Source organism: Protopterus annectens, chromosome 7.part0, assembly GCF_019279795.1.
Source record: "Protopterus annectens isolate FY-2018-M chromosome 7.part0, PAN1.0, whole genome shotgun sequence".
Lineage (NCBI taxonomy): Eukaryota > Metazoa > Chordata > Ceratodontiformes > Protopteridae > Protopterus > Protopterus annectens.
This window is the reverse complement of record NC_056739.1, coordinates 887045015-887057753: the sequence shown is the minus strand read 5'-3', so window position 1 is coordinate 887057753 and position 12739 is coordinate 887045015. Positions and strand designations below refer to the sequence as shown.

Genomic DNA, 12739 nt, shown 5'->3' with positions numbered 1-12739 from the left:
AGGGAAGGAGATAGAGACCTCATCTCTGAAGGAGACTTGCGAGGAGGAGATACCGGCCTAATGCTAGGCGACTGGCTCCGAACAGGCTTCAAGAAAATCGGAGCTAAAGCAGGTTCCACAGACACTGACACTTCCTGCGGCCCCGAGGACAATGGAGCCGAGGATGTCATTGAAGATTTAGCTGTTTTCTCCGGCGGCTCCGATGATACTGATGGAGCCGGGGATCCCTTTTTAGCCTTGGAAGATTTAGCTTTTGATGGAGAAGACTTAAAGCTGGAAGCACTCTCCAAACCCTCCTCGAAGGAGAGTTTCAGAAGTCCTTTCAAAATCAATTTGTTCTTCCTTTCCTGAAGAACACGCGGGCTAAAGGCATGACAAAAACTACACAATTCCTGGAGGTGAATCACTCCCAGAAAGTACACACAAACAGTGTCCATCAGTGATGGACATCTTATAACTACACTTGGTGCACTTCTTAAAGCCTGAGGAGCTTATGCTCCTTAATATCTTTAGACATAGATACCACAAACACAAGCACAGGAACAGAACAAAGAAACAGTACACCACAAAGACCTCTAACTAAAACGGTCCTAGACACAAGTACAAGGGGGAGGACTAATTCCTCTACTTTAAACGGTCTTAGCCCAAGGGAAAGAAATTAGCACACAAGGTAAGCAAGGGGACAGACTAGGTCCTCTAACTGAAATGGGCCTAGCCTGTTGGAAACAGCTAGTGGGATACCACAAGAACACGCTAAAAGAAAAAACAACTTGTCCACAACACAGTTCAAGATACACACACAAATAGCTATGAAAATAGCTTTTTTGCAAAAAACTTCTCTGCTATAAAGAAGAAAGGGTACTTAGCCACAGCCAAGAGCGAGACCATGTCCGAGCTACACGAGCGGCAAACGAGATCTGGGGAGAGAGAGCAGTGCAGCATGGGATACCATCTTAGCCCAGCCAATTGAAAGACTTCGAGCTAAAGTATGGCCGAGTTGGAGCCGACATTCGGCTCCGAACCCACAGGTAAGAATGTAGGCGAGATTGGACTACATAACATCTACAGTTTCCAAAATTAAGTAATTAATTTTTTTTTGCACATGAGTGAAAGGTAAACAAAAGGTTTGCCACTAACCAAGCACAACGTCAGCAGTATTTTGTTCAGCTTTTCATATTACATACTAAAAGAAACAAAAACCCTACCACTTCTTCATCTGACAGCTCTCTTCCCTGGATGCTGCTGTTTTCTCTTACAGCTTGCTGGTGTTTTTTTCCTTTGATGTGACTGAAGAGGTACACCTCAGAAGAAATCTGCAGAATAAGAAAACAATAATCTTTCATTACTCTACTTATTACAACAGATCCCCCTATAGGGGTAACAATTACACAGTCCAGTAAGTTTGTCCCATTTTATTATCAGTTCATCCACTTTGAGTTATAAAAAAAAAAAAGTACGCACAAAATTGTGCAAGAACATGTGGGAGATGGAAGATTTTTAAGAGAGGATACCAAGACTGACACATGATCAAGTACAGTTGAACAACTTGAGTTTTTTAAGCATATACCAAGTGGGCACATCTTGATATATCCCTGACTGGGTTTGCCAATCATACTCACAGTTGAGGAATTTTCTGCAAGATTCTAACTTCACAGACATATGCACACCTGTTTGCAACATACACCAGTTAACAGAGTGCATACACCTCTGAGCACATCAGTTCACCCCATGTCAAAAGTGAGCATCGCCCTGACACTCAAGAAATAACTAAGATTTGATGCTTACAAAGTTGTACACCAGTAGATGCCTGACTGACTTACTGAAAACTCTACAAAGAAATGGAAATGACAGAGATGGAAGGAACCAAAGGAGTGATAAGAACAGAGCTCTTCTAACTCAATCTTCTGTACTCATTTTGTAAATGTACCCCAACTCACAGGGTTAAGATCAAGACAATAAATGCTTAGTGAAGGTATGCACTGAAGGTCAAGTGGTTCTGATAACACTGCAGCCAAGACTCTAAGCAAGCATGACAGTCACTCATGCAGTAGAGACTTTTAACCATCCTGTCAGACAAAAGGCAGGTAGTCAGCTAAAGGCAAAACAAAAAAAAAACTATGCAGCTGTTCTTCCACTTGAAAAGTGGCTGTGTAGCAACTGCAAGCCCTTCTCTCCCAAATACAAAGGAGCTGAACAACTGATTTAATTTTCTAAAGTTATGCACCAGTTTGAAGTGACAACTGATTTTCTTTTGCACATTCTGGATGCAAGGTGCACTTTCTGCACCAGTGCTGGACCCCGAGAAGAAAACAAATAGACAAAAAGACAAACTGATTTAGGGACAATTCCAAAACTACTTTCATAACGAAGCTAGAAGTTATGCTTTAAAAACCCTCATGTGAAAGATTGCATAGGATTCCCTATACATACAGGCCTCAAACTCAGAGTCTACAAGCAGAGGTGGCTGCCACCAGTAAAAACATTGTCTAAGCTAAAACTTAAATGCCACCAAGCCAACAGGCCCAGGCAGTGGTTTGACGAGAATATCAATTATGACATATATACATTGGTCATGTAATCACAAAGGACCAAATCACACAGGTGTCTATGATTTAAAGCCAAAGTCACCAGCAACCTAGCAAAGGAAGGTAGTACCAGGCACCGCCCTTTCAAAACGAAAACCACTTCTAGTAATGGAAGGTTTCCAATTCCCCTCAATTACCTCTGCAATGCTAGCCAATAAATCTGGCAAGATCAAAGGACATGCATCAGAAGCAAAACTCTGAGGTGGGGGACAGTTGCTATTTCACTATGGAGTGACATTATCTGCATTAATAAATACAGTTTCTTATACCACAGGAAAGGGTCTGAAACTACACCCTCCTAGCCATCAGAGAGTTTTGGTTGTTCTGCTCTGAACTTTACTTCACTAGGAACCCTGACCAGTCCAAAAACAAACCACCAGGGAGACTCCACAAACACGTTTATTAAGAACCAACATGATGTCCGATAATTGACAAGTTTACCTAGGTTTCGTCTATATTAAAAAGACTTCTTCAGAACTAAAGTCATTCCTATAAAACCACCTCCCTATATACCCCTCCCAAGTTAATTGATTAATTCATTCATAAATTGTTAAAGAAATATGCACTTCCAAACTCTATATACACTACAGCATGTATCAGTATATATATATATATATATATATATATATATATATATATATATATATATATATATATATCAGTGTTTTTAAAAAAACAATAAGAGCATATTATTACAATATATATGTTATTATGTTAAAATACTAAAATATTCACTTGGAAAAGTTTTAAGTAAATATGCATTGGAAAATCCTTAAATAGATGCATAAAATTACAAATAAATATAAAGAAAGTTTATATATATATATATATATATATATATATATATATATATATATATATATATGTGCAAAAAATTACAAATAAATACAAAAACACAAAAAACACAAAAAAATTGAAAAACACAAAAAAATTATGTGTGCAAAAAAAATGTATGTGCAAATAAATATATTACTTTGTTAAATGAACACTTGATGTCAGACATTTAACCCAATACATTTTTTAACTTTAACAATGGGGCTATACTTATATGATCACTTAATCCTGGATAAGTAGTAGCATCCAATCTAATTTGCCATTTGGTTTCACTAATGTCCAAATGGACATCCAAAATATGTCCTTGATTGTCCTTCTTAATCTGTTGAATAATACTACATTTAAATTCATGACCTGGATTGGAATCATTGTGCCTTGCCAATGGGTTGGTATTTTTCCTATGTCTTATATCCGATATGTGTTCACCAATCCTCTCTCAACGTACGGCAAGTTTTTCCAATATAAAATGCTGGGCATTGTGTACATCTAGCTAAATAAACTATATTCCTACTATAACAATCAAAATCCCCATTAATATATATTGTTTCTTTACCTAATTTTATCTTGTTTCCTGACACAAATATATAAATATTTACAGTGGCTACATCTACCACATTTGTAATTGGTTAATATAATACATAGAAATTGGCGGTTACTTAAAATGGACCTTAATGTTTATAAGAAATTTAAGAAATTAAAGAATCCTCCAAAAAACGTTTATAGGAAGGATAGGCCCTTTAAGAATTTATTGGAAAGGGGTAAAATATTATCCCATTATACTTCATTCAGACCTGTAGGGAATTACAAATGTGGTAGATGTAGCCACTGTAAATATATATTTGTGTCAGGAAACAAGATAAAACCAAATGGCAAATTAGACTGGATGCTACTACTTATCCAGGATTAAATGATCATATAAGTATAGCCCCATTATTAAAGTTAAAAAATTATTGGGTTAAATGTCTGACATCAAGTGTTCATTCAACAAAGTAATATATTTATTTGCACATACATTTTTTTTGCACACATAATTTTTTTGTGTTTTTCAAATTTTTTTGTGTTTTTGTATTTGTTTGTAATTTTTTTGCACATATATATATATATATATATATATATATAATTTTCTTGTATTTATTTATAATTGTATGCATCTATTTAAGGATTTTCCAATGCATATTTACTTAATACTTTTCCAAGTGAATATTTTAATATTTTATCATTTTAACATAATATATACATTGTAATAATATGCTTTTATTGGTTTTTAAAAAACACTGATATGTATATATATATATATATATATATATATATATATATATATATACATATACATATACATATATATATATATATATATATATATATATTGATACATGCTGTAGTATATATAGAGTTTGGAAGTGCATATTTCTTTAACAATTTATGAATGAATTAATCAATTAACTTGGGAGGGGTATATAGGGAGGTGGTTTTATAGGAATGACTTTAGTTCTGAAGAAGTCTTTTTAATATAGACGAAGCCTAGGTAAACTTGTCAATTATCGGACATCGTGTTGGTTCTTAATAAACATGTTCGTGGAGTCTCCCTGGTGGTTTGTTTTTGGACTGGTCAGGGTTCCTAGTGAAGTATTGGTTATTTGGTTTCCTGCTCTGAACTTTGCATTGAGATTTGGAATCAGTGGGGAAAGACAGAATTCAGCAGAAAGGGGGGGGTGGGCTATTTTTTTTTTTTTGCTCCCTTCAGGATCTCATCCGATGGCTCCACTATCCGCACCTAAATGGCCCACTTTTATGGGGGGAGGATGGGAGAGAGACATGTCCAGGGCAGTCACGTGCGCTAGGGTCCAGTTATTCTTGTACGGAATCCCAATTAGGCCCACTTCTTCCTGGCAAGAATAATGTGGTAGGGAGAACACCAGCTTGTTGTTCCTGTGGGCAGCCTAGTCTGACACCCTGGGAGTACCCCCCCCCCATTGGCAGTTCCTCCAAGCTCTGCTATTGCTGTCTCCTGTGCAGAAGCATGCCTATGTACTCCAAGTTCCCCTCATTTTATGATTCTGAATAGAATGTCCAGATTTTTGCCTCATATTTTTGATCTGTTCCTCATAAAATTTGTGTTATCATTGAGGATTTAAGTGACTAAATAATGACAGACATTTTATTTTCAAACCTCATATCCTTCAGAAAATGCATATTAACACAACACCTTTTTTTCTAGCAACTTTTTTAAGTTTATAAGAGTAATATTTAAAATGTGTACCTATTTTTAGGCCTCCCCCCCATTATTTTTGGCAATGTCCAGATTTCTTGTTCTACAAGGTTAACAGGAATGGCTGGAGAACAGAGAATTATGGTGGCAATTGAGGCTCCATGCCAATGAACGCCCCAGGGTTAAATTAAGTCGCATTAAATAACTGTGTGTTAAAATACATCAGTTTACAAAATTAGCTGTTGCTGTTATAAATAATGTATATATTTTTATATGTTTTTAATATCTAATTCAAGAAGTTGTACTTATTCAAGTTAATGTGGTACTTGTCACTTTAAAATGTAAAGGGTCACCTGGGGCGGTTATGTTAAATGTTGCGAGTCCGCTGTTGTTACATGCTCCGAAGAAGTCTTGATTTTAGACTAAATGCTTAATGTATTAAAAATAACTGCAACATGCACCTCCGTTTAAGTGTAGTTTTTGTGGTTTATCAGTTTGTGATGTACTACACTTTTCTGATTTGTTTCTAGGTTAACAGGTATGCCTGATAGTGCAGGCTCAGTACACTGATTCCACTAGATATAACTTCTAGTGCTCCCGCAAGTTGTCACCTATAGTGCAAGCCAAAACTGCCTCTTTCTCCCCAAAACAGGTGAGCTGACTGTGACCCCTCCCTTCCATTCTCCCTAGCCAACTCCTACAGTTACCCAAACTGCTAATCCAACTTGGGTTGCCTACTCTGCAGTCAGGGATTTATCCCTCTTTGTTATTGAGTTTGCTGAGAACTGCATTCTCTTGAATATTTAACAGACTAGACTGGTGTGCCTCACATCCAGAACAAGTTCCAGTTCCAGGAAAGGACATGAAAAACTAAAACCTCTGCCAGGTTCTTCACTTTGCCAGAGATGTGAGCTTCTGAAACAACGATGATTCTCATTTATGGCCCAATGCCAGATGAAAACCTCCCTGAACAGGGGATAGGATCTTGTGCCTCTTGTTTATGTATCGCTAGACAGGAACTATTTATTTATACAGTTAGCTAACTGGGGTAGAGCACTGATCTCAATGGACCAGCTTAAGTCTCAGCCCAGAATGTGAACACAAGTGGAAAAAATAAAAGTAATTTATATAATAAAAAGAGCATACTGGAAACAAATGAATAGTTAACATACAATAGAAAAAAATATTTAAAAAGGTTGTCAACAGAAACCACTATGTACATTTACATCAGTTAGAGTAGCTACATACTAGGAATCAGTGAAGAGTTGCTAAGAGAAAATGACAGTCAGTATGCATCAGAGATTAGAAAGACTAATCTGAATTACAGCATTTACAAGCAGCTTATGCTATGCAATGTTCTTTAACTTGTGCCCGAAAGGAGTAGTAGTTAGAAAGCTATAAGATTTGAAGAAAGATCCCTCCAGGGCTTGGATCAAAGGGTAGAAAGGGAGTAGTTAGATTACTGAAGTCTGGTTTTAGGTGTTTCCAAGACAGGGCCTGAGGGGCTATGAGATCTAAGGTTATATGAAAGAGAAGGGCAGGAGTTTTAGTTGAAGAGCTGGAAAAGTTGGGAGCCAAGGAGTAGATTGGCTTGTTGCTGAACTGGCAGCCAGTTTGTTTTGGCTAGTATAAGACAGCAGTGTTCATATTTTGTGGAAAGGGTAATGAGGCAGAGTTGGAGATTGGATGGTGGCAGAGGGTCTTTGGGAGGCAGATGCTACAACATAGTAGGCAGTTCTCAAGCTCAGCTAAGACAATCCCTTTGCCAGTAGCATTTCTTGATGAACAAGAGAGCAACGAGGAGATTTTGTTGGGCCAGAAAAGTAAGAGCTTGTCTTTTTCTGGATGTTTTTGAGATGAAAGCAGAAATTAAGTAAGGGATCAAGCCAGACTCCTAGGTATTTGAAGGTAAATGAAATAATAAGTATCACATAAACATGTTCATTTTCATGTAGTTAAACATCAGCAGTTATTAATATATATATATTTTTTCAACATTTAATATTGATGTACTTCTGTACACACATGAGCTTTTAGGGGTTTTATCAGGTTATTTATTAATGAACTTTATATTATACTTATATATTTATACTATTTAGAAAAATGAATGAATTCTACACTGGCTTTACATTGTATATATTTGATGTTGATCTAGTTTTGTGAATAATTATAAGTACGTACATTATTCAGTATTATTTTATTATTCATAGAATATATATTTAATATTTTGATGTTTTATAATTTTTTGGAATTATGCAATACACCGGAGTGATGCATTTATTATATAGTTGTATTTTTATTTTCTACTTAGACAAGTGGTGTACACAATATTATTGAGAGTTTATGTGAATAACATGAAGCATACACTGTGCCTTTTCACTTTAAGAGAAAATGCCTTAATTGGTGTTTTTTGGCGGCAAAAACAGCATTTAATGGATGTCAAATTTTGTAACAGTGTTCTGATGAAGCCTACGTTTAGTGGGTGAAAGCGCTTAACCTCAATCGTCATTAAAGAAGATTTTTTTATACTACTACTGGTATGCTTCACCTTGTTGTGGAGCTATTCGTGACTCTTGTGCATTCGTGTTTTGGATGAGGAGTTTATAGTAGAAAGAACGTTTGTTCATTTTCAGGAGTCGTTTGTCATGGATTCCAACTACAATACTTCCCCTGTCTATTCACCTATCGGGAGAGAGGAAGTGGTTAGACTTCAGTTGGAAGTCTCTACTTTGAGGGGGGAGGTCAGCAAGCTCATAGAGCTATTTTCACAAGCAGGCACAAATGTATCAGGCAGAACACGGGTTGGTGTTTCTGCTGACATAGGCTTGGAAGCCTTACAGGTGTCAGATTGTGTGTTTGGAGCTGACCTTGAAGGTATCAGTAAAAGGAAATGTGGATGTGTAGAAGCAGTCGATTCAGTAAAGACTGTGCTTGGTGTACCTAAGACATTATGTGCTTCCAGTGAAACTTTATTGTCTTTGGATATCCCTAACGGTCAGGATTTGGGGGCAACTTCTATTGACTTATTGGCTTCCAAGGCTCATTCAGAGCCTGAGAATAGCAGCAAGTTTAACATTTCTGACTTTACATTCGACCTTTCTTTATATGAATGGGAAGAAGAAGCCAAATGTATTGGCACTAAACCGAAGAGGGCCCAACCAACAAGGACATACTCTAATGTAACCAGTTATGTTACTAATAGTAATGTGAAGGACAAAGGTACTGTTAAAGCTCCAACAAAGGGGCTGGTATTATTGATAGTAGTAACAAAGCATATAATAATGCATACTTGGCAAAGTTTTTACAAACTAATTGTGAGTTTGGTAAAGCTGACGGACAAAATGTCAATGTTTCAAGTAATGTTGTACCAGAAGGAACATTAAAATATTACATATATGCTCTGGGTAAAAAACTGAACTTAATTAATGGTCTTAGATAATGCATATTTGAATAAATGTCTGATGTTAAACATTGTACCAATGGGTTTACATTTTTTCAAATATCCTATGGGGATTACTATCACTGAGAAAGTGCAATAGGAATTTAACTAATTATTTAATCAGTTTGGATTCAATTATATGAAGCTGCTAATCAGAGTGAGTGATGAAAAGTTATGTACTTTAATAAGTGAAGTTGAGAAACTTAACTATTTAATTAATGTAGATTATTTGTTGAATGGGAAAAGCTATATATTAAACAGTTTAACATAGCAGATAGAAAATTCATGAAAGGAAAAGTAAAAAAAAATTAAGAACTGTGGAACAATATAAAAATAACATGTTTCTTCCATGGAACATGACTAAATTTGATAAGAAAAATGGAGATTTTGATACAAGGGCAAAAGATGATAAATATACATATGGTGATAAAATACAGGTACATACTGGAGGTGATAGATTACATTTTCAGAGAGACTGGAAACAGGGACAGCAGTCGAAGTGGAAAAAGGAGGGGAATTGGAGAAAGAAAAATAAGTTATGTCTTACCATAACGTTCCATCTGAATTTTTGATCCTCGTTCAGTCATTACATGTGGGTATCGGTTCCGACCTCAGAACTGAGCCGGCCATCTTCCAAGCTCGCGTCACCTACAAACTCTCGAGCTAAAACTCTTACCCAGAATTCCCCTCTTCCTGTTACTTCAGATTGAGTTTGCAAGTCAAAAGAAGGTAGAGGCTACCTCTGGTCAAATGACCTAATAGAACCGGATGGTGAGATCCACTAGAAGCTCAGGAGGGGGAAGGAGGGAGGGTCGTAATGACTGAATTAGGATCAACAATACAGATGGAACGTTATGGTAAGACATAACTTCTTTATCTGATATTGTTAATCCTCGTTAATTCCTTATGTGTGGGGACAGAGTCCCCAGCTACGTTTATTCCTGGGAGGCTCTCATGGAAGGACATTCCTGAGCACCACAGAACCAAAAGATGCTCTTCCCCTGGAGGCCAAATCCAATTTGTAATGATTGATGAAGGTATAAGGAGTAGCCCAAGTTGCAGCTGCACAAATTTCATGTAGAGAGGCTCTGGCATGGAAGGCAGCAGAAGTTGCCACCGACCTTGCAGAATAGAGCCTTTATGGTAGTAGGTAATGGAATATTACATTGTCTATACATGAAGGTCATGCAGTCTTTCAACCATTTAGCCAATGTGACCTTAGCAACAGCACATACTAATCTAGGTCCAGAATAGGCCAAAAATAACTGGTCTGATTTTTGAGAGTCCTTAATCCTTTTCAAGTAGAAGCAAATTTGCCTGTGAATATCTAGGGTATGTAGGCAATACTTTCCTTTGTTTGAATGATTGGGGAAGAAAACTGGCAATTCAATGGTTTGATTAATGGACATTTCAGAGATCACTTTCGGCAGAAAGGAAGAATTAGTTCTCAATGACACTCTATCTCTATGAAAAATTAAATATGGACTCGTGATACATAAGGCCTGAAGCTCAGAGATACGTCTGGCAGAAGTAATGGTGACCAAAAACAAGGTTTTCCAAGACAAATATTTGAGGTCACAAGAAGAAGCTGGTTCTAAAGGTGGCATTGTCAAAGCTTGTATGACTAATGACAGGTCCCATGGTTGAGTAGGTTCTCTAAAAGAAGGTTTTAGATGATTCCCTCCTTTTATGAAAGTCTTGCATAATTTGTGTGACATAAGAGAGGGGTCTTGGACACCATCATGGAAATATACTGCGGACAAATGAACTCTAATGGTAGAGGCAGATAGACCAGATTGAAATAGGGTCGCTAGATACTTCAGTACTATCGACACTGGTGCTGAAATAGGATCTGTTTTTCTTTCAGCCAAAAAGTAAATCTTTTCCACTTGCTGAGATATGTAATTCTGGTGGAAGACTTATGAGATGCAATAAGAATGTCAGGTACTAGCAAAGAAAGATCGTTCTGCCTGGATATCAAGGGAAATGGAGGAGCCAAACTGTGAGCTTCAGGCTGTTCAAGTTGGGGTGAAATAGGTTCTGCTGATGGGAGATCAACCCAGGGGTTGGATGGAGAATCCACGGTGGATCTAGCAGGTGAGGCCAAAGGAAGGGGAACCAAATCTGACAAGGCCAATATGGTGCTATGAGGATTACTTTGCTCTTCAACTGGCGGGCTTTCTTCAGAAACTGGGGAATGAGGGGGAGAGGTGGAAATGCATAAAGTAGACCCAAGGGCCAGTCGTGGACTAGCACATCCCTGGGTGACTGTCCCAGAGGGGGAATCGGGGCGAAATAGTTGCTTCATTTGTAGTTGGTCGGGGACGCAAAGAGGTTGCAGCAAGGAAAACCCCAGCAGTTGAAAATCTCCGCCGCTGTCAAGGGATTCAAGGACCACTCGTGACGTTGTAGTATACACCTGCTGAGTCTATTTGCTATCAAGCTGGAACTCCCGGGAATGTGTGCTGCTAGAAGAAAACGGTTGGTAGCTATCATCCAATGCCATATCCTCATGGCCCCTCGACAGAGTGGGTAAGATTTGGTTCCACCCTGTTTGTTGCTGTACCAGACCACTGCCATGTTGTCTGATTGTATCGCAATAGTCCCAGATGGCAGCAGGGGATGGAATGCTTGCAACGCCAGAAGCACTGCCCTCAGCTCTAGAACATTTATATGCAGATGGGCCTCCATTTTGGACCAAGTACCTTGGACTGCCTGTCCCTGATATAGCCCCCCCACCCCATCAGGGAGGCATCTGTGGTCACTGTAGCCTTGGGCTGTTGGGGGGAGAAGGGGCAAGACCATTGTGATGGGTTGTGGGCCATCCACCAATTTAAATCCTGTTTGCACCTGTGAGTTACCAGAATCTTCACTGAAAGAGGGTACTGAAAGAGATACCATTGGGTGAGCAATAGCCATTGTAGAAGCCTCATATGAAACCTGGCCAGGGGGACAATGGTGATGGAGGCTGCCATGGAACCCAACAACTGTAGAACAGAGTGAGCTGTGGATTTCTCCCTTGAAAGGATTGGGATCAGTTGTTGCTTTATCCTTAGAATTCTGAGCTCTGGAATGGATGCTCTGCAATTCTTTGTATTCAAGATGACCCCTATGAATTCTGTGGACTGAGATGGGATGAGATTGGATTTTTGACAGTTTATAGCTATGCCTAGCCTTTCTGCAGAGGAGAGAGAGTATGCCAGGGTTTCTTCCAATAGATGTCTGGTGGGGGCAGAGATGAGCCAGTCATCTAGGTATGGAAACACCTGGAATCCTTGTAATCACAAGTGAGCTGTGACGACTGCCATACACATTGTGAACACTCTGGGGGCTGTAGAGAGTCCGAAGGGCAGTACTCTGAACTGGTAGTGACTGGCTCCCGCACGGAAGCGAAGGAATCTTCTTGATGGTCTGTCCACTTTTATGTGATAGTACGCATCCTGAAGATCTATCGAGCACATCCAATCATCTTTTTCCAAAAGCGGAAGGATAGACTGTATTGTGACCATCCAGAATTTTTGTACTTTTACAAACTTGTTCAATATACTGAGATCCAAAATTGGTCTTCAGTCCCCGGTTTTCTTTGGCACCAAAAATAGTCTTGAGTAGAATCCGGATCCTATCTGGTCTGGAGGGACTATTTGGATGACTCTTCTTAGCAGTTTTGAAATC

General features: G+C 38.3%; 1 protein-coding gene across 1 annotated transcript in view; it reads right to left on the bottom strand.

Annotated features, from left to right (window-relative positions):
- Nucleotides 1–12739, bottom strand: part of SCAPER (S-phase cyclin A associated protein in the ER) — a gene marked incomplete in the record, with an annotated part of 4815867 nt that overhangs the window by 2479998 nt on the left and 2323130 nt on the right. Inside the window, 1 exon segment of the mRNA XM_044077465.1 lies at nucleotides 1206–1313. Within this exon segment, the coding sequence (XP_043933400.1) occupies nucleotides 1206–1313 (108 nt within the window).